The 26206-nt window shown below is 42.5% G+C and overlaps 1 protein-coding gene across 1 annotated transcript in view; it reads right to left on the bottom strand.

Moving 5' to 3' along the window:
• gabbr2 (gamma-aminobutyric acid (GABA) B receptor, 2) overlaps positions 1 to 26206 on the bottom strand; it is a 234188-nt gene that overhangs the window by 43347 nt on the left and 164635 nt on the right. The window contains exons 9-13 of the mRNA XM_061253572.1: positions 20689 to 20769; positions 19149 to 19299; positions 18070 to 18202; positions 15784 to 15891; positions 11738 to 11860 (exon numbers count right to left, since the gene is read on the bottom strand). Of these exons, the coding sequence (XP_061109556.1) occupies positions 11738 to 11860; positions 15784 to 15891; positions 18070 to 18202; positions 19149 to 19299; positions 20689 to 20769 (596 nt within the window). The remainder of the gene's footprint in view (positions 1 to 11737; positions 11861 to 15783; positions 15892 to 18069; positions 18203 to 19148; positions 19300 to 20688; positions 20770 to 26206) is intronic.

The following is a 26206-nucleotide window of genomic DNA, read 5'->3' as shown; positions in this document are numbered from 1 at the left end:
ATTAGCCCTGCGTGCGTCTGGTCTGCAGGGAGGGTCACGGTGAGGATGCTGGGTAAAGATAACTCCCGGTTCACGCTGTCCCAATTTAAATGAGTTTGATTCTCACGCGGGCCTGGTTATGTCAGCAGAGGCACTGAGACTGAAAATAGCCAGACTTGGATCGGACCGTTGCTATGCCGTTGAACGCTGTAGGGTGCGTTTCATGGGTTTGGTTTCTAAGTGGCTCAGTTGGTGAAGGCACCCATAAGTACAGGCTGTGACCTCACGGTCACATGTTTGTGCCTCGGTTGTGACATCACCAAACTTTGACCTTGAGTCTGCAGCAGTGGAACACAACTGATCACATGCGCGTTCAAGACGGTAAACATTAGCTAACATTAGCTAATGTATGTCAACATATTCAAACTTTTTTCTGTTCACCACAAGCTATTGTTACCCGACAGTTTGAAAAGGTAGTGCGCGGTGAACAAGAGTGGCTACTTACACTTCAATCAATATAATATTTGTTCTTACCTTTAAAAATAAATTGTTGGTAAGCAACCGATCAGCTAGCTGGCATTGTTAGACCTACGTTGCATCCAATTGTATTAAAAAGTTGAACTAAACGGAATGTTAATGTATTATTACTACTTCCATTTGATTTCTGGCGTATATGTAATTTAACCCAACAGACTACAATATCTTGCTGCTTTCTTATTTTATCTTACATTTTATTTTAGCTTATTACATGGTAATAATTGACTACTAAAGTCTAATAAAAATGGACAGCTCTATAGAAGTCAGAACTGTAGTTAAGTTTGGAAGGAAAAGCAGAATACACAGGCTCTTCAGAACCATCATAGGGTTCCCCTGCTTTACATTTAAACAGTGAACATCATTTGACATTCAGGCTTGCTGCACACGGACAGATAGGTAAGTAAAATTAGTTACGTCCTTTGAAAAGTGCCTTTCTGTCCTGTTATGTCACCTAAGTGAACTCTGATTGATAATGCAGTCTTTGCGGTCCCCATGGAAAACCCTGAGTTCTCAGCGTGGAGTCTAAAACAGATACGAACACAACCTTTGACTGTACGTGTGAAGGGCACTTTGCACCTCTGTGTCAATGTGAGAACGCCCTTGAAATGCCATTCTCACACGAGACTGCTAACTGCACTCTATAAATAAGCGCCCACGCCCCGTCTCTGTCCTCATTGGCCACGTTTCAACTCCAGTTAGCTGGATAACCTCACTCAGTAAAGCCCAGCACTTTTTGCTGGAGTCCGTGTTCTAGTTTTATGAGGGCTCTCAGTGCAGTTATCCAGATAACTCAGTGATCCTGCTTTGGAAAGTAGGCCCCAGGACACACTGACACAACATGTACTGAAGGTCCGGTGTATATCAGCCCAATAATACACACAGAACTCGTTTGAATTTTAAGGACAATGCCAAGGGTAAAAAAGTTTTGAAACCAGAGAAGTGGACATAGATTACGACGGCAAGATGCAAGGAAAGCGCTTCTTAATGCCGTGCCAGCTGTGCGTTTCCATCTCCCTGAGCACCAGCGATCAGCACCGCAGCTGCCCGGAGAGAAAGAGCGGCTGATGAGTTTATAATCAGCAAAAACGAGGGTCACGCGTTCACGACACGCAACCGAAAGCCCGCAAGCTCTCACTGAGGGCCACACCGCACCTCAGCCCGGGAACAAGAACGCAAACCACGCCTGTAGGTCGTCTAGTGAAGTCACCTGGACCGAATGGACCTCATTAGGGAACTAGTGAGGTCATTGGGACGTAATGAGGTCATTGTGACCGAATGAAGTCACTGGGACGTAATGAGGTCACTGAAACCAAATTATTTTTTCTACACTCATTTGGAGCTTTTGAAGATTTAATAGCTGATTAACAGAGAGGGGGATCCACTCCCATCTTTCAGTCACAGACGACGTTGGGCATAGCGTTACCAGACCAGAGTGTCTGATTTTCACATTATTTATTACTGTGAGCATGGCAAGTAGGCTGGTGTTAGCATTAGGTTTGGTCAATTTCATTTCCTGTCTTTGAGGTTTTCAGCAAATGCAAACATTTCACTTAAAACATAGTTTTAAGACTGGGGGAATCGGCGTGGCCAGGACCCTTTTTCTCTACCACGTGTACGTAAACAGGGCCACGTATGCGGCAGCGCTTGGCCCTTATCCCCAGCCTCCAGCGGCTCTTAATGAGATCTTTCATGTCGGGGCCCGTTGCTGGAAACGTTCCCTGTCCTCCTAGCAGAGCATTAGCACATCAAAAGCAGACACTGAGTCACTGGGCCGCGTGGCTGCGGCGGGCCCAACGGCAGCTCTGTGGAGGAAGCGTGACGGAAGGGGCCCGCGCGGAGCCGCGAACGAGGGGGACCGCGAGAACCGGGAGAGGGGCCGAGAACCCGGGGCCCGGGGCCCGAGAGAGCGAGGAGGCCTCTGCCCCCACCGCTCCTCCGCTCCGGCTCCCTGACGCCGACCGCTGCGCCGCGCCGCTCGGTGTCGGAATCCTGCCCGTTGCCAAGGCAACGACATACCGCAATATTCCCCGTAGCTTCCATTTGCCGCGGCTGGGAGGAAGCCGACGGATAGGGGCGGGGGGCGGGGGTTAGAAATCAGGCAACCCAGCGGAATGCTAATCAGGCTCCTGACGGTTTGCGTTTCATTACAGGGGGCGAAAGAAAGCAGAAGGCCGTCGATTTACCCGGGGAGATCGCTTCCCAGCCAGGTCACGCAGTCGTGCCTCCGCGGCCCGTGACGCAGACGCAACTTCCTGCCTGGCTCCGGGCCTCCAGCCGGCCCGACGCCACCATTACGGAACGCTGAATTATTCAGCGCCGCTAAATAGCCGCGTTTAATTGCTCTCTTCCAATGCAGAATTTTCCAGAGCCGCTTCGGGGCCGGCTCGCCAACGCGTCACAGGGAGCCTTATGGGGGCGTGCAGTCTTTGACACGGGAAAAAAAAGAGAAAACGGGAGACGGTATCCATCTTACGCGGCCTTCCTGCCCTGCCGTGATGACAGATAGCTCTGATTGATCGATTCCAGCAGTGCGTGACCCCCCGGTGACCTCTGACTGCTGTCTACAATAGAGGTCAGCCGTGTTGCGTGAATCAATCAGAATTTTCACTCGTGTGCTGCTACAGGGCTTAATATATCGGACGCAATCACGACCTCGCGTTTACAACACGTCCGCCCGCTCGAAGGTTTGGCCACTGGCTCTTTCGGGCGAGCTTTGCCGGGATTGGTTCTGGTAATGGTGCCACATGCACCCGTTTCACCGGCACCCCACGCCCGTTCGGTCAATTGCCTTGCGGCTGAAATCAAACGAATCAAGCGCTCCTCTTTGAGCCGTGATAGATTTCTCACGTTTTCCCTGTTAAAATCATTTTACACTCAAAGAGCTAGAGACTAGCTATTAAACCCCCAAACCTGTGCTTTTACAGACAATGATATTCATCAATCTGTTCTATGAAGCGTTACGCATTGTGAAAACTATTCCCACTCGTTCCCACTCTCCTCTTTGCTAATTTTATTTGACTGTGCACTAGAGAGCGGTTTTTTTAAGCTCTCTGTGGGTTGCATGCTGAATTTAGATCACCGGTCACACATATCCACTGGATCAACTCCACTAATCCCAGCTGACCTGCCCGTGATCCCTTATTGGCTGAGCAGTTCAAATACATCAACTGTTACCACACTGTACAATGCAACCAGCTGAAATTTCCCACAACACCTTGTAGTGTGACAAGTTTATCTCTGGTCTGCGCACGACAGTAACATTATTGTAATGGTTTGTATCTGTACTAAGGGAAATACAAATAATAACCGTAACCATGACTAGAAGTCTGCAGCAGTGGAACACAGTTGGATGTGTCCCACCATAGATGGAGTGGGTTTTAGACTTTAAAGGTCCTATATTGCGTATTTTCCAGTGTTTTATTTTAGCTTGTCATATCCATAAGAAGGCATCTGTGTGGTTTAAAGTTAAAAAACTAAACAATCTCTATTCGGTTTTACATGTCCATTCTCCAGGGCCTCTCATGATCTTTAACAAGAACAGGCTGTTCTATTGGCTGTGTCTTTAAGGCTCATTGATATCAACAAACCTCTGTTCTGATTGGCTAGCTCCAACGAACTGGACATCTGTGCCAAGAGCTAGGATGCTCCGGCTACAAGGTGGCCTGTGCTAAAACAAGCATATTGTTGTGATGTCATAACTTCAAGGAATTCCAAATGGCTCATTAAAATGCACATTTCATACATCATACAGATTGTGTGGATTTATTTGCCGACTGCGTTTTGATACTTTCACAGTGTTTTTATAACACCTTCAACTCCTTTATTATCCACATAGCAAGGGAAATGCCATTTTACACAATATTCCAGTTCCCCAGCATTAGGTCCTCCAAAAAATATATATATATCCGATCACTAGATAAACTTGATATCCGATTAGTAGAAATACAGAAATTCAGTTCACACAAGTAGACCCCATTGCACGCAATCACCGCATAGCATTAAAAATCTGCCATTTTGGGCCTTTTTTGCATCCTGACCTTCAGTAATACCGCATTGTCAGTTAAAGGTCAAGAAACGCAACCAGTCTACGTTTCACAGAAGGTAAATGTGTTGCAACTAAGCATTTACGCCCTGGTTCAAAATCCAGCTATAACCAGCTTGAAATGACCAGCTACCAGCTAGTTTCAAAACATAGCTTGAGCAGGTCAAGCAAAGTTGGCTCTGGAGCTGGTCTGAACTGAGCAACCAGCTACCAGCTGCTTTAAAGCCTATCTTGAGTTTTGTTTTTTTTCTTCATTTGGTCTCTCAGACCAGATTTCATGTTACTCTCTCAGAGAAAAGCCTTGTGTACCTTTCAAAAGAGTAAGGTTGGACTGTGGATCAGTGAGTAGGCCGAGGGACTGGGGGTAGGAACAGGAAGAGGCTGATAGCCCAGCTCTCCTGTATTCCCCACGGTGAGGGTGCGCGGGTAGGTGAGAACTCGTTGTTTGCGGTTGCTGTAAGGAGAGCGTCAGCACAGCGAGGGTTACCCCGGCCCTCTCCAGGCTGCGAATGCCAAACGAGCGCTGTGGGAGCGCGCGCCGCAGCTGCGCTGGGTCTCCCGGGACCGTCCGCCACTGCGAAGCGGCTTGTTTTTTCCTGCCTCCGCCCGCTCCCCACCTCGGCTCACCCCCTCGGCCGCGCGGACGTTACGGCAGCCCCCCCGCCGTGCTGGAAAACAACATGTATTCCCCCGCGGAGGCGGAACCAATCCTCGCCCGTGGCTTCGGACTCGCTGGCAAGCGCACAGGCGCCGACAGGAGACTGTCGCTCTGAAGTTTCAGAATCAGAATCAACTTTATTGGCATTGCACACACTGAAGGAGGCCCACTGCTACATGTGGAGTGTTTTACTCTGATGAAAAACAAGCCAGATTTTGCTACGACAACAAAATTTGAGTAGCATCTGACCCGGCAGTGGAAATAGTACTAAAAGAGTGCAATAATATCAGTGCAATATTTTTTTGTGGTATTATAACAGTATTACAATATTAACAATAATATAAACTCCTTTTTTTACTGTCCTAGGTTGAAAAAGACCTGGTGTTTCGTTGGCAAAAAGTGTTCCTACACATACATACACACGCAGATGCGCACATACACACAAGCACACATGCTTGCGCGCACATACACATGCTCCGCATAGCCCCAATAAGATACCATAGCAAGTGTACGCAAGTGACTTATGTCAAAGAATCTGATTCAAGAGTCAACTGCATATGTATGCAGAGAAAAGGCCAGAACAACTCTTTCTACATTGGTGAATTACGTATGTTAACTGTGGTGCAGGGCCAACTGAAAATATTTAAGGGATGTACAGTATCCAAACTTGAATACCCTATTCATAAATATAGACAACAAAGATATTTTTTCTTCCTAAAGTGGACCAATGATTTTATTTATCTATTTATTGTTGGTAAGTTTGGAAATCCCATGCAACTACAGAAGAGAACGTAAAAATGAGCAGTAAATGGAAATAAGTCACACTTTCAAATGAAAGAACCAGAAATGTTCATTATGAGTTTCAGTGTATTTCTCAACACATTAGCAGATGCATTAATTAATTAACAGTGCTATAGCATAAGTAGCTTCAGTTGAGATGAATTTGCCTTGCCATCTGCAGATTGCTACTGATCTAATCACGCTGTGTCGTTCATGGTGTGGCAAGAAGGACACAGCAATGTCTTGCTTTGAACAGTTTGCCTTGTGTATCCTTCTAGTGCTCTTTAGCTGTCAGTATACACTATCTCTAATAAACACACAGACTACATTAACATAGCCTGCAGTTTCATTCTTTACAATTCAAGAAAAAAAATGAAGCTAGCAGTTTTTTTTTTAGCAGTCATCAACTATATACAGGCTACTATTATGCTGCCTCTTTTGGAATGTAAAATGTAGAAAAAAATAAATGTTCCTATGAGGTCGTTCATACACCTTTGGTTATTCGTTATTAACTTATACAATGATATATAATTAAAAACGAGAGCATGTTTTAAAATACAAGGCTATATTAATACAAATAACCAATGAAGGCTTAGGAGAGGATCTGCTACACACACACACACCAAAAATTGAATTGACAGCAACTTGCAGACTGAAGTCTGTTGGGTCTTGCTGTCTAGTAATTGTAGCTAGCTTGCTTACTTGTTTTTTTTACTTACTTTTTTATATAATGGATAGGAAGGGACTCAGAAGATGAAATAGTTGAAGTATTAAGTTGTATTTGATGGCTCATAATTTAGAACTTCAAGGCTTGTGTTGTTTGTAAAATACAGTTTTAAAGAGAAATAATCTGTTATTATACTTCACTGTTTATGGTATTGCAGTGTTGAATCACAGGTTCAGTGCCTCGAAAGCAACAACAACCATATCTTCCCATCTAGAACAACGCTGCCTTGTTGATCTGGAAGCCCCTGACGCCCTTCAGCCAAGCTCACCCGGTCCCAGCCAAGCTGGCTTAAACATCCAGCCCCGGAGTCACTGGTGGTATTCTGTTCTAATTAAATAGATGCACTGTAATGTGTATCGTGCTGTAAAATCCAGTTATGCCAGCTTTGCCAGCTTGAAAATTGAGCTGGTCAAGCTGGTCATAAGCTGGTCCAGCTGGGTATGAGTTGGTCAACCAGCATGGCCAACCTGGTCATAAAGCTTGTGTAGCTGGGTATGAGCTGGTCAACCAGCTAGTGCTGACAGCTTGACTGAGCTGCTGCCAGCTGTCCCAAAACATAGTTTGAGCTGGTCAACCAACTAAAAAATGTTGAGCTGGAAGCTGGTCTGAACTGGTCAACCAGCTACCAGCTGTTTCACAACCTAGCTTGAGCTGTTTTTCATCAGGGTAAAACACTCCACATTTATCAGTGGGCCTCCTTCTCACTCCCAAGGACTTTGGATAAAGGCGCTATATAAATGCCTGCCATTTACCATTTACCATTTACTTAAATGCAGGCATCGTCCTCCTGCAATCACAGGTAAATGTGTGCCGTTATTATGAGCAGTGAACTAAGCAGGCTCTGTTTGTTTTCCTGTGCCAATGAGTAATGGTGGTGGCGGTGTGCAAAGGTCGAGATGCCAAGTACCGAGTCACTTAGGCCGAATAAACTTTCAGGTGGAAAACGTGAAGCGATGTGACCTTCACCTCACTGAGATAATTTTTGATTCAGCTTTAGCTCCCGGAGGCTGTTTATCAACCATTTTATAGTTTCGCATCTTACCACTTGCCCTGAAGCTGTACAGGAGATAGCCTACCAGAGCGCAAAAGATTAAATGTGCACAATACCGAAGAAGTCTGTAAAATGAATTAACAAACGACCAAATTCATGATTTTTATATTCTTTGTGGTTCCCACATTCTCCTGACATGGATATTACTTTTGAAAGGGAAAATTAATACTTCTGTCAAAAAAATTTTCATATGACCACAGCTTGGAATAAAGACTTGATTTACGAATGAAAATGACTTATCTATTATTCCACTAGATGACATTTATGAAAGAAAAGGCAGGGCTAAGCCATTACTATACTGTAGCAGTTCATCCATGGCCACGTTCTCCTCAGCAGTGGGATAACCAGCATGCTGAAAAAAGTTATAGGTTTCAGCATTTGATAGGACCTTGCCTTACAGTCTTACAGCTTAAATCAAAGACTTAAACTATTGACCCGCTTCCGCTGCAAGAGACCACAAACAGCAGTTTGATACCATCAGAGACTCCTCCCACCTACAGGGATTTGCCTTTATCACTGAGTCTCATTGACCTTTGGAGTTCAGAGCAGATTTCAATAGGTTAAAAGAGCCTGGTTAAAATTTCATTGCACGGCAAAGCTGGTTAAAAACCTCCTGCCCTTCTAGCTAAGAGATTATGCGATTGGTCCACATGTCCATGAAACCAGGAATAATTCAAACACCTACTTAACCATCAGAATGTCTTCAGCTAATGCTTTCTTGCATATTTACTTGTACACAAGAAATTTAAAAAAGGTGTATAGAAGTTGTTGTGTTACCTCAGTTTTAGCGTACGTTTACTTTTGGCCCAAACATTTTTGTGTGTATGTGTGATGAAGGACATTTTAGATGTTTAGTGAAGTTTCTGACAGCTTTATAATAGCTGATATAGTGTATGTGGGGTTATGTGGTCTAAAGTAAGAAAATATATTTCCGGAAACCCCAAGGCAGCTTGTACAGTAATATTAAACCTCCAGGGGTTGTACGTGTGTATATTACCAAATTACATTCAGAAATGACATTTAGTCTCAATTTTGGTTGGATGTATTTCTTATGGGGCATCAAATTAATCAAATTGTATTTATGTAGCACATTTGACAAACAATTCTCACAGCATGCTTCACACTGTAACACACTGCCTGCAACCTGAAACTGCTGCATTCAAGTACCAACATTAATAAAAGCTGATATTTATTTTTAAAATTATGAATAAATGCTATGGAATTGATATGTTCATATATACAGCCCCTGGAAACATATTGTCTCTGTACAAGCTACTATTTGTAAACATAAACGTTGATACTTGTATTTTACTAGAAAATATATTTTCACCTGAAAATGCATTATATTTACATTTATTAGTACCGTAAAGCCAGTGAAGTGCTACTTCAATCAGAATGCAAACAACATAGGTATTGTGATGCTGACAGAACAACAGAGTGACAGTTTAAATGCTTGTATGCACAACCCATTGCTTTTCTGTTCTCTTGGTAACTCCCCACTACTTAAACTGAAGCGATAACAATGTCATCACGCGATACACAGACTTTCAATCCCAAGTGACTAAGTGCTGCTGATGGTTGGATCTCAGCCTTCACATTTACCCTGGAGTCCATTAACAAACCTGTCCCCCATTCATAAGGAGCACACAGGGTTCTCGAAGGAGTATTCTGTTGTTGTGTGCCTTCATACGGAAGGAGAATGACTCCTGTCACTATCCGTTTTAAACTGGCTAGCAGGACCTCGATGCATTTGAAAATAATAACTCAAAGCAACGTAACCACAGCACTTCAGTAATCACCTAGCTGTAACAGTGTAGAACAAGAAACCTTGGACAGATAAAGCAATCTAATGAGATACTTTTGCCAACCGCACAAATAGCACCCGCCTTTGCGTGTTGTAGCTTGCTAGTTATAAGCAGGGTGACTAGCTGCCACAGCACATTAGAGGATCCGAGCATTGCTGGCGAGCTTGAAGGAACGTGTAAACATCGGTGGCAGAGCTTGTTAACATGCATCTCTACCTGAGACTAGCCTGTCAGCCGGAGTCAGTGCCGAAATCGCTCGCAGAGGTCTGAATTACGGATGAGAGCCACAGACCTGTCTTTTTAGAACATGCTCACCATTTCAACACTACCTACATGAAAGGCTTTAATTCCTCATTATAAACTGAATGCTGCTTTCAAAATGAGTTTAGCTCAAAACATTGTATTGTTGCTTTCCAAAATTGATATTATGTATTTTCAGAAGAGATAATCTTCATTCGACTGTTTCGCAATTTTTTTGCTGAACAAATGGAGTATAAGGTGGCATGTTTCTCTAGGTTTGAAACAGCCCAGTTCAGAAATTTGCAACACTGGAAGTACACGAGTTGTTTATAAATGTTTGGTACTTAACATTAATTCAAATTGGAAAATTCAATTCTATGCTTCTTGAAACAGATTGCAGCGTTTGATCTATCTTTACCACACTTTGACGCTGTTCTTAACCCAGGCCTGGCACATCCGTGCACTGCCCCCTGCTGGGCGACGTGGGTAGAAAGCATTCGAGTGTTTCTTTCCGAATGGCCCTGCCAAAGCCCCCCTCCGGTCGGGCATGTGGCACCATCCAACTGGAGGAGAGAGTTTCACTTCCTGCTTTCCTAAATAGGATGGACTATCACTATAGAGTTTAACTATTTTTTGCAGGCACTAAGCTGCTGAACTACTGAAAGGGGTTTGCAATGTGCCCAGTGCCGAAACTCATTTAAAGTCGCTAAATCCAGCCGTGACAACATCTTATCTGCAGAAAGCGGATTGCTTAATAGCGAATATGAAAAAAACCAAAAAAAAAAACCAGAAGGTATAGCAAAACATATCAAGAGGGTTCTTGTGTGGAACAAGAGGAAAAAACTAATTGTGAAACAATTTGATTTCACAAAAACAAAGGGAATTAGCTTTATCGGATGATTTACTTCCCAACTCATGTATCGCTGTGATACAATACCAGTGCAGTTATTGTTACAACATCCCTCTGAAATAAATCATTTTGTAATTGAAAAAGATTACATGATCTTAATATTAGCCAGCAAATTAAATGTCAGGTCACCTAAATTTCTTCAAAACACAAAAGTTAACTCCAAGGCCAAGGAGTCTGTGTGCTAGTAAGGTCTGGGTTACTGATTCGCCTAACATCGTGGAACTTTGTTTTCCCTAGTCTAAAAGAATTTGAATGATCACTTTGACAGTTGTAATATAATAGTGGAACAAAACATTTATACATACTTCACATAAACCCTTACAGGAGTAAGAATAAGTGATTAATAATATGCATTACATTATGGCAGTAAGTGGAAAACAACTCATCAATCTTTATTTTCTGTTAACTTATTTTCTATATTTTCTGCTGCGCAAATGCATGACAAAAGGTCTTATCATACAATATCAAAGGATTTACTGTCCATTTAAGCAAATGTGTTTTGCCTCATAGTCTCCCATCATTTAAATCATCATTATTTCAATACTGAAGATAATTTCTCCATGCCATTTTTATTTAAAAAAATTCACTCCAGTTCTGTTTTTCGGTTGGGTAGATGTCAAGGGTAATCAGTTTTAAAGGGAATGATCTGACTGGTTATAGAAAGACATTTACATTGTTCTTCTATGAACATACAAGTCATGAAATATGGTTTTGAACACCATATTTGCACACCCTTGGAGCATGGTGGGATATCAAGTAAATGGTCTTTTTATCTAGCTGTTTATGATAATGCCATAGGTTACTATACCTCACCAGACCACAGCTTATGATTACGCCATATGCAGCCAGCGATGCTATAATTTAGCACTAAATTATAAAATCATACACATCTTAAAGTTCGGTAACACAATACACCACACGTTTTGGCACATCAGGTGACCAGATCCCAGAACATTCAGCGGTTCGCCACAGAAACGTTTGCCGATGTAAATCACGTAAGCACCGTACCTCCAGGCTATACTCCTCCACAGTCCTCTTCAAGGGATCCACAATCTGCCAGCAAATTAGGATGCACAGATCAATCAGCAGCATGCCGCCCACAATTATCAGCAGCTTCTGGTCTTTAATAATCTGGAGAGAGAAGAAAGGGAGAGGGAGGCGATGAGTCCAGGGGCCGGGGACTCCGAGGCCAGGCTCGCCGTGGCCCTTTCTCACATTTTGAACTTTGGCAGATGAAAGAAGAGGCCCACTGATCTTTTTTTAATAGCATTTGACCTGACCAGAAGGAAATCAAAGCAAAGGTCAGACAACACAGGAATGAGCCTATTTTAGAAAATCAGATTGTATAAAGCCGCGGCTTCTACCGGGCGAGGTGCTTGGCCTGACGTGGAACGCGGCGGGTTTTGATGCTCTTGTTTTTGAAGGCGATGGAAAGCGCAAACAGAGACGGGCCGAGACCAGAACATCATAGCATCAAAGAGATGGAAGGGCAACGTTTTCAGAGGTGTCCAAATATTGTTCGCAATAGTGTTTTTGAATTAGACTTGTTTCATCATTTATGGGCCATAGCTATAACTATGAAACAATGTGATAATTGTGATTATCGTGTATGTTTTGGCTGCTGGGTGGCTCATTCGGTTAAGGCAATGCTGTGGTGCAAGGATGAGCCCCATGGTCTCGGTTAAAATCTATACCATGACATGGTTAGGGGACCCCGTTTCGCTATCTAGGCATGTTAAAGCCTCATATGAAAGGTCCTGCTTTGACTCCACTCGACTGTAAGTGAGCTCTTATAGCCTGCAGAGTTTGCGCATGAACATGGCTGCAGTTGTAAATAATTGGGATATTCCAAATTAGGGTGGGAATTTAATATGTCCAGTCACATATCGGGTGACATAAAAAAGTTTTTATTTTATTTTTATAAGTTGTAATGAAAGTCAGCACCATACGGATCTTCACGGTGCAGTTAGTTTGGTTGAAAGTGACTTAGCTTGACTGAAGAAGATGACAGAAATGACCAAGAAAGCAACCGCAGTCTTGAGATGTTAAAAAACTGTCAATTAAGTAAATGTTTAGGTATTACGTTTTTTAAACCACAGGAACTGGTTGGAGTCTGGTACCTTGACTATTGTCCTAGCGCTGGCAGTGTTGTTCAGCTGCGAGTGAGAGTGGAATTATATTCACGGCGGCTTTGAGACCAGGTGCTATGAAGGGCGCCCAAGCAAACACAAGTGATGTCTGATTTCTCAATGAAGGCTGGTGTGAATCATTGCTCCCTTATCTGGATTAATGAGCAGTGCACAAGGAACAGCAGGGCCTATCCTGCAGAAATATGAAGGGCAGTTTAAGGGAAATTTATACTACATGATATTTAATGGTGGGAAGAACGCCTTTGTGACAATTCTTTGTGCTATATATTATAAAGAATGCTCATTATGACAGATAAATATGCAATTAGATGCACTCAAAGCAATATGCAAACTATTATCTACAGCATTTTATAAATGAAGTGTTTCCCATATAGCATGTACAGTCAGAATATTTATTATTAAATTGAACCCAGTAGACTAATTTGATTGGCGGGTAGATTTCAGCAGACCCATACATTTAGCTGTAATGGGATCACTCCATTTTCCAAGTCACACACAGTCTTTAAATATCTCTCTTGTTTATTTGAATTATAAATTATTTCCAACATAATGATCAAATAGTAAAAAAGAACTGCTGCTACCAGTAATACACGGCTTATCTAAATAATTGCATTTTTTATTTGCACGCCTAGCAGCAATAACAGTGAATTATTGTGCTAATTCAGTGCTATAATCCCTTGTGTCTTCGGTGTTACATGCTATTGTGAAGACAAGCCTGCTTTTGGGGGACAGCTGAGTAAAAATCCTTTTGAGTCTGTGAGGCGCAAAGTTCTCCCTCTCTCCTTGTGCGTGTGTGTGTGTGTGTGTGCTTGTGTGAGAGTTACCAATGTATCTACAGACTCACACGGTTAATCCAAGAAACCGCAACATACTAAATCTGACAGGCAGACAGGCGACGCGTAGCCTCTTGACTGACGGGCCGTCTGTTTACCCGGTTCTGAGCCACGCTCTTTAAGGAGTGAAGAAGCACGCCGCAGGTTTCGCGAAGCGGAACCTTTATCGAGCAGACATTGATTTGCAGCCTGCTGTCACAGGAGTAACACAACGGTACGGCGTGTTTTACCAAGAGCTGTGAAAGAGCAGCGGAGGCAGGAGCCCCACGGACGGAAGACGTTAGTTCATTGGTTCACCGAAGGGCAGTACCCACCTCTCTCACTCAGTTATAATATGGAAATCTGCATATGAATATCTTGAGGACTTGAGAAGTGCTCTTTGATTTAAGATGCAAGGCGATCTAGCACAGGCCTAGGTATTGGAACTGGATACCGTTGTGTGCACTTGGTTGGCAGCACTTCAGTAAAAAAGGAGTCAATTGTAACTTAATACCTTGAAAGACAAACACGGGGACAGCCACACCATCAGAAGTGTGCTTCCCGTGACAAATAATGTTAGCATTGAATTGCTTCAGCCATAATGCTAAATGCAATGTACTGAATAATAAAATAAATATTTATTTAACGTAAGAAGTAGTATACATTGTGTGCGGCTCTGTACTATGCAAGTTAACATTATATTAATTGTAATAATAAAAAAAATCTATTAAATATACAGATAATAGGCCAGTTTTGCAGAATAAGACTAGTCGTTTGATTTTCATTTTTTATAATCTGGTTAAGAAAATACACTTAGTGAGCACTTTATTAGGTATTTATTAGACTTATTTTTTGTCTTCTGCTGTTGCGCGCGAAAATCCCAGGAGATTAGCAGTTCCCAAAATACTAAAACAAGTCTGTCTTGCACCAACAATCATGCCTCGGTCAAAACCTCGGTCAATTTTTTCCCCATTCTGATGGTTGACGTGAACATTAACGGAAGCTCCTGACCCGTATCTGCATTGCAATGCTGCCACACGATTGGGTGGTTAGATAACCTCATGAAAAGGTATTACGCAGAGACCCATCCCGTGTTTTGCACAGCGTCAGGAACACAGGCCGAGCCGACGGTGGATTGACGCTCCCTCACACGCCCGTCCCAGGCCGGAGACGGGAGCACGGGGAAAACGTCTGCGACCCCGCTGCGATATCACCAACACGCAGCGCTCTCTGACGACTCCCACACTTCCTATTATAGCCTCATCCCACACAATTTGCGTGATATCTAAAAATACGCAGAGCGAGGAGCCCAAGGCTCTAAGGGCTGGAGATGTTTCACATAAGCGCCAAAACGACACGTCACTCTGTTAGCAGTGAACAGCCAAATAAAACAATTACAAATGAAAAAATTCCCACACAGGTCAGAGGGGGTCATCTAATTTAGCTTAAAAATGTGTATCTGCATATGGTCCGGTGGGGAAAAAAAGATAACTTCCGAATTTTCTGTCAAATTCGTCCAACTTAATATCCTATAGGCAGCGCAGCGATAGTTCAAACTGCATGAATAAAATATTGTACATACAGCGCTTGAAACGTATGCCTTAAAACTGTTGTCATGAATCACCCCGTGTGAAATTTCAAATCTCTGACACCGAGCTTTGTCCTTCTAGGAACTTCCATCTCCTCGCGCGTTTCACCGACGGTGTGAAATAAATGGATGTAATGATTTTGTGTGCCGATCGATGGGGGGATGTCGGGGAGGTGCAGCGTCTGTGTCTGTGTGCTCTGAACGAAGCTGACACCAAACGCTGCTCAAACTGCTGCCCTCCTGCCAGTGCTTTAGCTCACACACCCCTCTCCTGTGCTGCTCTACCGTACGGGCGGCCATCTTGTGGACGTCGAGTTTCAAATGAACGCCACAAGGCAATTTCGCAAAAGGCACAGGCTTTTTCCAAAAGGATTAATAACCCTGTCATAAAGGGCACACATGGGCTGAGACTAATTACATTTTAGCATCTTGCAATCATTCTGTCCCAGTCTAACTGCCTCTGAGCCAACCTATTACAAATGGAGTCCTGTTCATTTCGCTTACCTTCTTCTTCATCTTGACATTCTTGAAAATGGCATGCACCCTCCACGTCTTGGCAAACATTGCGCCGAATGCAGTGGTGTATCCGACTATGAGAATCCACGTACGAACCTGTACAAGAAGAGAAAGTTTCAACAGCCATTTCAAGCTACCATGTACAAAACACAAAAAAAACTTTCACACAACTTAGACTTCAGTTAAATGAAGCTGCAATGTAATTTTGCCATTAGCTTTGATATAACATTTGTGTTGCATTCAATATGAGGAGAACCAGTACTGCAAATGAGTTTGTAAAGTTAAGAACTTAAATCTTTGCTTCCAAAACACATTATAAAAAAAAGAAAAACAAGTGCTCCATGGAGACAAGGATATGAATCATACAATTGGCTTAAACTAGAATGGTTATGGTTATTACATTCATTTCAGTGATTCATTAATGGAATAAAAGAACTGCAAGCCTCATATTCTTGTTCAATAAACTTCTCCTGGTAGAATCAAGCAACCATTAGTGTAAATAAAAATTTAAGTGTCTTGTTTTTCACACGGAGAACATTGTGATGAGTTATCTTAGCAGGCATGCTCATCCAAAAAAACACGCTCATGCTGTTTTAATGAGGCAATTCTCGTGCCATACAGGAACAGGTACAACACATTTCACATCAAGCATGGATGTTCACCTGCAACTGTACAGATGGAAACCCACTACACCTCAATACTGCTTTCAATACAACAGATTTTTAAAAAAAATACTAATACTATCAAAACTTGACAAAGGGCCAGGTCCACCTCGCCACGACTAGGGTAAATAACAGTGGTGTCAACCCAGCGACAACTGTGCTCAAACAGCTTAAAAAATTACTTGATAATTATAGTGCACAAAGGCTTCCTTTGACTTCCAAGAGAATGTCCAGCTATTGCAGATAAAGGGAAATATGACTGGGACTTAACGTCTTTGTTCTTCAAGGAGAAACACTGGTGATTAACCTTGGAAGAACACAATGCTCTGGGATAATCACGAAATAACGTCCTGGAATTTGTTTTGTGACATGAGAGAGGGCGGGGGGGCTGGGGGGGTTCACGTGCCGAACAATCAAAATCCGTTTTGCTTTCGCTTGAAATCGGCGTGCATGGACGATCTGTTAATGGTCCCTAAAAACAATTGCGCTATCGATTGGTCATCCACACCACAAGCTGAAACGATGTGATGTGATAGCTGCTGGCAGTGGGACGTGGGCCTTGCCGTTAGCTTTGCATGCGAAAGCCGGGGCCTGCTTTACAAAGACGCCACACGCCACTGCAAGCTTTTGTCAGGCCCCCAGGAGATCAGGGGGCATGGAGAGGTCAACCCTTCACAAGTCAATGATTTATTTCTTTTTTTCTAGTATGTACTCAGCCACTTGCTGAAGGCTGATACATGCCGTCAATGTACACTAAGCGCTTTCATGGATAGGGGCCCATAGGAACTCGCAAATCTGTTTCCAGGGATCAGATTTGAATAGATTTGCCATTTTCCTGCACTTAAATTTGACATGTAGCATGCAACACCAAAGATTCAATTATTCATGTAAAATATACATGTAGTTTTAAGCATCACTTTCAAGGATATTCACCTAAATTTATAACTAAACACAGGGAATGGTGATATAATGAAGGCAAACTAAATCTGATATGCGCCAACACCAAAGAACATATAGCTCATATCCTAGAAGAAAGACTCCTTCATGTTGGTGCAATGTTGATAATGGCTACTGGTGCCATGGACACATCTCAGCAGACTAGCCGTCTCTGAGATTTAATGCGTAGATGCTTTGCTGAGTCTGCCTGGATCCGGCTAGGTAAATCATGCAAGGTATTATTGAAACATCCATTAATGTGACAAACATTTATCTCAATAATCAATACTCCTCAATTAGGAGCAGTCATAGTTTATGGTTTGTGAGATGCTCCACGTCCATTAGACAGTAATGCGAGTGAGGCTTTTTGAATCTCAAAGTAGGTGACTCCACGCAAGTAATCAATGACACACTGATCTAAATAAAGTACAGTGTTCTGCTTAGAAGAATGACGCCTTTTGATTAGTTGAAACAAGTCAGGGATTGACAGTAGATGGTAACCCAGGCAACATGTGAGTTCTTATGAATTGGGGGGGCATGAACACAGAGTATACCAAACTATTACAGTAGAGCTACATGGCAATTCACCAGAAGCCAGATTCACATTGTCATAACAAACACATCAATTTCACTTTTGTCTCAAAAATGCTAACGTGCTAACGCCGGAGGTACTCACAGTGCAAAGGGTTTCGAACTCTTTGTCTGACACGAAGGACCCGTCAAGGCCGAAGAGGAAGATCGAGGCGTAGGACAGCATTCCGCCAAGAATAATCAGGTTGTTCATATACGGACTGGACATCTTTATTAACCTGGGGAGATGGAGACAGATGGGGGGGTCGGGGGAGGACTGATATCGATCTGGAGCTTCTCTGGATGCAGCGAGCCACGTTTGCCTTTATGATTAATAAATGGGACGCCAGGCTGACCCATTTACACCAGTCTGTTGGGATCCTCTAAATATCCCCTTCTAAGAAGCCGGCAGCGTAATGACTCCTATATTCCATCTGCAAGCATAGAGATAAGGGTATTTTTTCTCTGAGATGAGGGCAGGCTAAAAGGGGTTTTTGGTGCACAGGGAGGAAATCTACTATGCCCAGGCTACAGGCCTGGCCTCTCAATCGATGATGTGTTTCGCATTGCTTTGCTCATGTCATTGAACATCAATGCATTTAGCTGGCTAAACACAAGCGAGTAAGAGGCTTACCGAGTGGGGAATGGGAAAGTGCTTTAGGGAAGGAATTGCTTCACTGAAATCAAAATTTGTCAAATGACCAAATGTTCCAGTGCCAAATCTATTGCCATTTTGAATGTGAATTCCACATTCCATGAGAGGCTCAATGTTGATAGAGAAGGTCACATGGAATTTTGAATTTTTTGATCCTTGAGAAGTCATTGGCTGTTACCCCTGTCTTCAACTAACAGGCACAGCCGTCAGCCAGTTATTAGAAACACTCAAAAAGGGAATATATCAACTCATAGGGCCTAATGCACTGAAACAGGATCGAAATGGCTCTTGACCAGAAAGGGCTCCACTCTACCCCCATGTTGAATGTAGAGCAGGAATCAGTAACTCGTGGTCCTCAAGGGCCAAGAACTGCCAGTTTTCCACCCTCCCTTTACCTGGGAGTCAGGTGTGAAGACAGTCTGGCCAATCGGTAGCACTAATTACCCGGCAGAAAAGAAAATCAGGGCCGGGATTTGGATTTGAGGCCGCAGACTTGGCGATCCCTGGCGTAGATAGAGCAAGGTCCTCACCTGTGGTTGCGGTTCTTGATGTTGAAGAAGAGGAAGGCTCCGGCCATGAGCATGCCCAGCACGGTGATGGTGGACAGGATGCTGTAGAGGGGCACGTTGATGTGACGCCGCTGCAAACGCACAAACGTCCGGTCCTTGGGGGGCTCTACTCCTACAGCCGAAAGGAAGCGACTGGTCACCTGCCTGCTCAGGACAATGTGTGCGTGTGTGTGTGTGAGTGTGTGTTTGTGTGTGTGTATGACTGTGTTTGTGTGTGTGTGTGTGTGTGTGTGTGTGTGTGTGAATGTGTGAGTGTGTGTTTGTGTGTGTGTATGACTGTGTGTGTGTGAGTGTGTGTTTGTGTGTGTGTATGACTGTGTGTGTGTGTGTGTGTTAAACAGGTTGAGGCAGATCTAAAAGTAGAAATTACTTGTATTTCTCCGCAGAATTGAAAGTAAGCATATTCCGTAAGCATACTGCAGTGCAAATTTTGACAGGTGGGTTGGGCTTGATTTATCACATTAAAACCAGTTAATATCTGAAATGTAGGAATACAGTATCCCTTAATAAAAAGTAATATATAGCTTTTGAATTTTTGAAAGTATGAAAAGAATAGTAATCTTGCAGGCGCAAACACAGAAACACACACACACACACACACACACACACATACACACAGTGCATTTGTTGTGAATCTGGCCTCAAGAGTTATTTAATATGTTATTTAATAACATAGTTCCATTATTTTATTTTATTGAGATATAAAGCCAGTTCATTACCCACTGCTATTAATGAAGGAAAACAATACACTACCAGACATTATACTGTATCAAGTTTTGATATCTAATATGGTATCAAACAAATATGGGTTGTGTTGGTTTTTTTGCGGGACAATTTCAAGATTTTATCCCAAATGTTCCTTTCCAATTGCATTCATTTTGGGGAGGGTCACTAATGCTAAAGAAAAGAAAATAAGTAAACCGGTTGTATATTAGAATATGCCTTATCCACAACTAGAATAAATAATAAATCTATGACAAAATGTATAACCTATTACTTTATATATGGGCACAAGGGCAGTTAAAAAGTTCTGCTGTAGCACACTAGAGCAGACTTTCTGGAAGTTTGTTTTTTTCTGAAAATTCTCCGGCTGGAAAAAGTTGTATGCTCCCTGGCAGCAATCTCTTTGTTTGTTCTTTTTGTTTACTTTGTCAGTTGTTTGCCAGGGTGCCGACTAATTTCAATGGCTGAACTTACAGCATTGCATGTGAACTGCTTTAAAATGTGTACTTTAGTTGCCACTGTCCAAAACTGGAGTCTTAGAAACCAAGGTTGCCTAGATATGGACTAATAGGTACAGAGAATACCAACACATGAATATGTGAAACAAATTCTCTTGTGAAAGAAGTCCGCAGACATTTGACGGTAAGTAAATGAAATCTGGACTGGATAAGACGGCCATGTTAGCACAGGAGTCTGAATGTCATGAGACTGTGTGGAAAACATTGGCATCGATTCCCCCTCGCTCTTGCCTTGACTGGGCTGCCTACGGCTCCCCTACCTTGAAAGCGGATGGTGTTGTTGATGAGGTCCAGAGCGTCCTCAATGGCATTGTATTCCCCCACCTTCACTTCCTGGCCCTCTGTGCAAAGACATGAAGAGAACGTGTGTGGTAAGCCTGCTGGGTAAAAAATGAATGCCACTGGCTTTTTGGAGAGAGCTGAGAGTGGGGATAGCCAGGAGCCGCAGTACCCTCAGGCCTTCTTTCAACAAGCAGCTGTAGATGATAAGGGCTTGGATAAGGGCTCAAGACTGCATCGAAAAGAGGTGGTGGCAGGAGAATTTGAAACATATGGTAATAATACCAGACATACATAATATAACCACACAGAGATGTTATACAGTAGTATATAGGCAATGTATAGCTAACCTACTGTACATGTACAACTTATAAGCTGACAAGGTGATACAACTAATCATATTGCTACATGCTCAGCACTTGAAACTTTCGAAAACAATGACACACACACACACACACACGCACACACACACACACACACACACACACACACACACACACACACACACACACACACACACACACACACACACACATATACATGAAGAAGCCTGTGTGCTCAATCTCAATCTGAAGTTACACCAACGCTGCATTGAAAAACTAGTTCAGTTCATCTCTGCTGCGATTCCTTGCCTTGGGCAGAGCCAGTCCCCCAGGAGTTCTGTTGTACCATGGAATCTGAGCTATTCCCAAGCTGGTGTCCTCTTTCTGCTGAAGCTTGGTATCTCACATTGCTGTTTCCGCTAACATTCCCATTCCCACGTTCTTATCACTCCAGACCTGGCTGTAGCCTACAGCGTCATGTTGCCATGACCCCAGATAGATACAGTCGATAACAACTGACCCTGATATTTCACACTGCCATCACGTCTTCTGCAGTATGAGATGTTCTAAATAGTTTAAGTTAAAATGGCCAACAACTGATTACAATATCTTGCAGTGTACATTTGGAAAAGACACTTAGTGCGCTAAAAACAGCCCCTTAATTCCCTGAATATCCCAGGAGACCACACACACAAGGTTCATAGTGTGTCATAGGCACCGAAAAGAAGGGTATTTTAGAATAAATCGTATCCCAAACGGGGGTATAGGGCCAGACATCGGCTATGTTTCCTAGCAAAGTAACCAACAGACATTTCATTGTGCAAGGAGCTTGCAGTGCTTCATACAGTGTGCTATCCCTGCAGGAAATAAGTGTTTCTGCTAAACATATGAGTCACCTATCTAAATCTGTCCAAATAAAGGCATTAAACAGCCTCTCTGACAGCTGGCGATAATGGAGACCATTATGCTAGAGTGGAGCGCTGCTTCTGGATTCTGTCACAGGGCTGTCCTGCAGGTGCGTAGCCAGCACTAGAGCCAGATTTGTGTCCTTTTCAGTGAAAAAAGGCCTTCCATTCCTGTTACCAATGGCACTAAGCCAATATTTGAGAGTTGCTGGAAGGAACTTGGCTGTTATATGCTAATATTCTGACAGCATGCTAATGTGCGTTCGTATGCTAACAGCATGCTAATAACCGTGTCCAAATGAATCCCTTGTGATGTCCCCCTTTTATTGAGATAATGAGGCTGTGTATAGCTTTGGGGGGATAAAACAATTAGTTGTGATTATATGTAAGTTATGTTTGTGTGTATGTGTGTGCATGTGGCTGTATGTGGTTGGGCAAGCTTTAATTACCCAATAAATGTATTCTGGCTCACACATTTCCACAGAAGCGCAACACATACGCAAAAAGTCAAAAGTATTTAATTCTAATTCTTTCCTTGCTATGCAAATGTTGTCATATTTCTCAGCTCTGACTGGATCTGCAAAGGCAGGCAAAACATAAAGTATGAATATGCTCCATAAGGTTGCTGGAAAATTACCATTTAGAGGTGAGGGCAGGAATGCCAATGATCATCATCTCAGACTATTCGTTGAACATTGTTTTACCATGTTATGCCAATAATTGCATGGGACACATTTTTACAGGTATATATTAGACTGATTATTAAACCAGTAACCTATACAAAAGATTAAGTAGCTATCCTCTACAATTTGTAATAAAGGCAGAATTTTTCTTGAATGTATTTTAGGTACTTTTTCAAGACCCCTCTTTAAACACCATGCTAATCTTTCAAGAGCTAGCTTAAAACCAGTTATTAGTCCCATGTGCATTTGAGCAGTCGGCTGTATTGACCGTGTCACTCAACAGACAACAGCCTTGTAAACAGTCATACCCATAAAAGGCTCTCAGTTCAGAATACAATAAAATGGAAAAAGTGTGAGGAACTGGCATGAAAATAACAGGAACTCAAACAATGAGCATCTCCCAACTCTCAGAGCGGTATACGTTCAACCTTGCTTTAAGGATTCTAGATGATAGGTTTCTGGCCATTGGCTCTTTTATTACCACTTTTAATCCAAGAAGCATAGGGAGGTAAAGCGGAGGTCCTGCTGGATGGCATTTCCGGTATACTGCTAAGTGCTATGCTAGCGGATTTCATCATAGAAGGCAACAACAACTTCATATAAGGACATTAAGCATTAAATCATTCTACAGGCTCCAGATCATCCGCAAATTATCACAATGCATTTTCATTTTTTATGCTTTTCATTGCACTTTATGTCCAGATTATTTCTTTGTCATGTCCATTGTTTAATGTTGCCTTAATGTCATATCATGTTGTTGTTTTTTTATGTTGTTTTCATGTCACTCAATATTGTTTATATTGTTTGTTGTGTGCTAGACAAATTCCCTTTGGGGCAATAAAGGTTTACAATGTTTCCATTTTTTCTGTGAAAGCCTATGTGTATCTTATCTTTACCAATCATCATCTCATATGTAGGCCTGTTTTATGTCAGTTGAACATAAGCTGGAGCTCTAAACTAATTTCAAGCTTTTCAACACTTAACAAGCATTTCAAAAGGAAACTCAAGAGAGTGTTTGCTTGAGAATAACCACTGCTTTTGGTTTGTCAGAACCCTCTCCTAACAGTAGGCTATCGTTTAGGCACATCTACTCGAAATACTGTTAGAAACTGTAAAAGGCACGAGATTGGAGGAACATTTCCTATGTTACCAATGGAGGAGCTAAAATGACTTCTGACCTGATTGAGTGTTGAAAATGTGTGTGGCGGTGCCAGTCATGCCACTGATTACTCACTGGTGAAACCTGACTCTGTCTGTGGTGACAAGTGTAACAACAAGGTCAATGGGCATTTAACACCAAACAGACTGATACTACACTCGCTGCAATAAACTGTTGGTGTAATAAAACACCAAGCAGCAAATAAACCATGTGTGGTTAACAGCCATGAATGAGCAAAGTTTGTTGTCCATTGCGAGGTTTGGAAGCAAGCTTGTTTGTTGACAGTGCAACTGCTGTGGCTTTTTACGACCACCGTCATCAGATATTGCAACATAATTCCCGCTCTTCAACATTTCCTTCCTTGTTTTTTAGATCACTTAACATTTATTATTGGGATAGACAATGAGTTAAGTCTACAGTATATTACTGATGGCTTCTTCATGGCATTCCGGTCAAATCACAAGAAAAAAGGTACGCGTCTTAGTCTCAATTTTGCAGTGGTTATACTGGTAGTACCATTGCACAACTACATTCACTGATTCATGAACTTTAATACGTTTCCAACATTTACGCCTGAATTTCAAGTGTATATGTTTATTTGTATGGTTACAAATGAGTCTCATTCAAACTTCACTGTTACCACAAAGCTACAACCTTGTAAAACGTTAAAGTATTTTCCCCAGATGTATTCATTCAAATTTGACTACTGCATTGCTGACAGCTTCATGGAATGTTTGACAGCCCTAGTTTCCGTGGGCGACAGACACACGCCTCAGGATTCTTCGGCACACAACAGGACAACCCTGGAGAGAGGATCAGCGCCTCTATAAATATTAATTTAAAGAGGCAAGCCCTTCTCCACAGTTAATGCGAAACAAAGGTGTCGTACTTCCTGGCACGTCCAGACAGGACTCTGTGATAGGATGGACACAAAGGAAGGGGAGGGGCAGGGACCATTAGTTTGCCCTGGAGTGGCCACAATCTTAAGTCACCCAGAAGGCCACAAAGCAAATTGTTACAAATTTTCAATGAACTCTTACTTGAACGTGTACATGTGGTTGCAATTGGACTCCGTTAAGAGTTTAATTAACAGTGGACATTTTACTATGCACAGTTCATATTTGTGTCTACATAACTTAAGGCTTGTTCCACTGTCTGGGTCTTTCTTAACATTTATGAGATGTGCTCGTGTTTCCTCATGAGGAAGAAAAGTTTGAGAGTTGTTAACTTTCAGTTCTAACTCCTAGAAGGAACATTTAATGGGTTGTAATATCATTAAAGATGGCGGACCTCAATCGATTTCCGGGTCAGGAGCAAGGAAAATAAAAAAAGTAATTGGAATGAGCCTCATGTGTCCTCTGACACATCGACTGCAGTTCAGCTAGTGGACAGTGGATTGAAGCATGGTCTGGCTTGCTGCAGATACTGCACCATAGTACTGCTCAACTCCTGCAGTGGCACTGGTGGCATATCACAGAAAGCTCGATCAAACAGAGGAGCTTCTATTTGGTGATAAGGCGGGTGATTTTCTGCCTGCGCAACCCACCCTCCCAGGGGGGGTACTGTGACTAAGTAGCCATTAGCCAATGACTCCCAGCCTGACATGGACTGGACTAGATCTGAACCGCGGAGGTCATCACTGTACTACGAACAAGAGACTCAACAGACTGCATCACTAAGTATTAGCAACTGAAGTCTTAAGCTAAATATAAACAAAAGCTGTTTCTTACAGCTAAGCAGGTATTCATTTTCTGATGTTTCAGTAGGGTCACTTAATATCTTTTTTTATTGACTTCATTATTATAAGCCATCATTATTAACCAAAGTAACATACATAGCTTAGCTTTGCATATTAGGAGTACATGTCCAAATCCTCAACCAATGGCATCTACTGCTGCTGTTCACTAATATAAATAAATGAGGTTCAACAGCATCTCCCTGTTGTATTCACAATGTTCCCATATACAGTACATAATCAACCAGGAGATAGCACTGCGGTAATTCAACTTCCACTTCAATTTTTTTCAAAAACTCAATAATTCAATCAAACTGTAATGTAATTTGCCTTTGAAGTGAATTCAAGTAATGATTTTCACTGAATGATGCAGTTAGTGCCTGTTGGTTCGATAGCAATAAGATGAGACTGATGGTCAGTATAGTTGATGAAAATGTTGGTTAAGAATAAAAAAAAAAATGCCTTGGCTTTGACACTTAGTGTTGAGGACAGAGAATTGTGGTTGGACAGTGTTAAAAGGAGTAGATTCGCCTTGAAATGGACAGGAAAGACATTGCTTCCTGTGTGTCACAAGGGTGTAAGCTAATGGATGACAATAATAATTATTATAATAATTAGCCAGTAGGTTTAATGGAAGAGGCCACTTAAAATGACGAGCCTCATTCCTGTGCAGGTTTAGGAAGGCGACACTGAC

The sequence above is a fragment of the Conger conger genome, chromosome 9 (genome assembly GCF_963514075.1).
Source record: "Conger conger chromosome 9, fConCon1.1, whole genome shotgun sequence".
Taxonomy (NCBI): Eukaryota; Metazoa; Chordata; class Actinopteri; order Anguilliformes; family Congridae; genus Conger; species Conger conger.
This window is presented reverse-complemented; position numbering and strand designations above follow the sequence as displayed.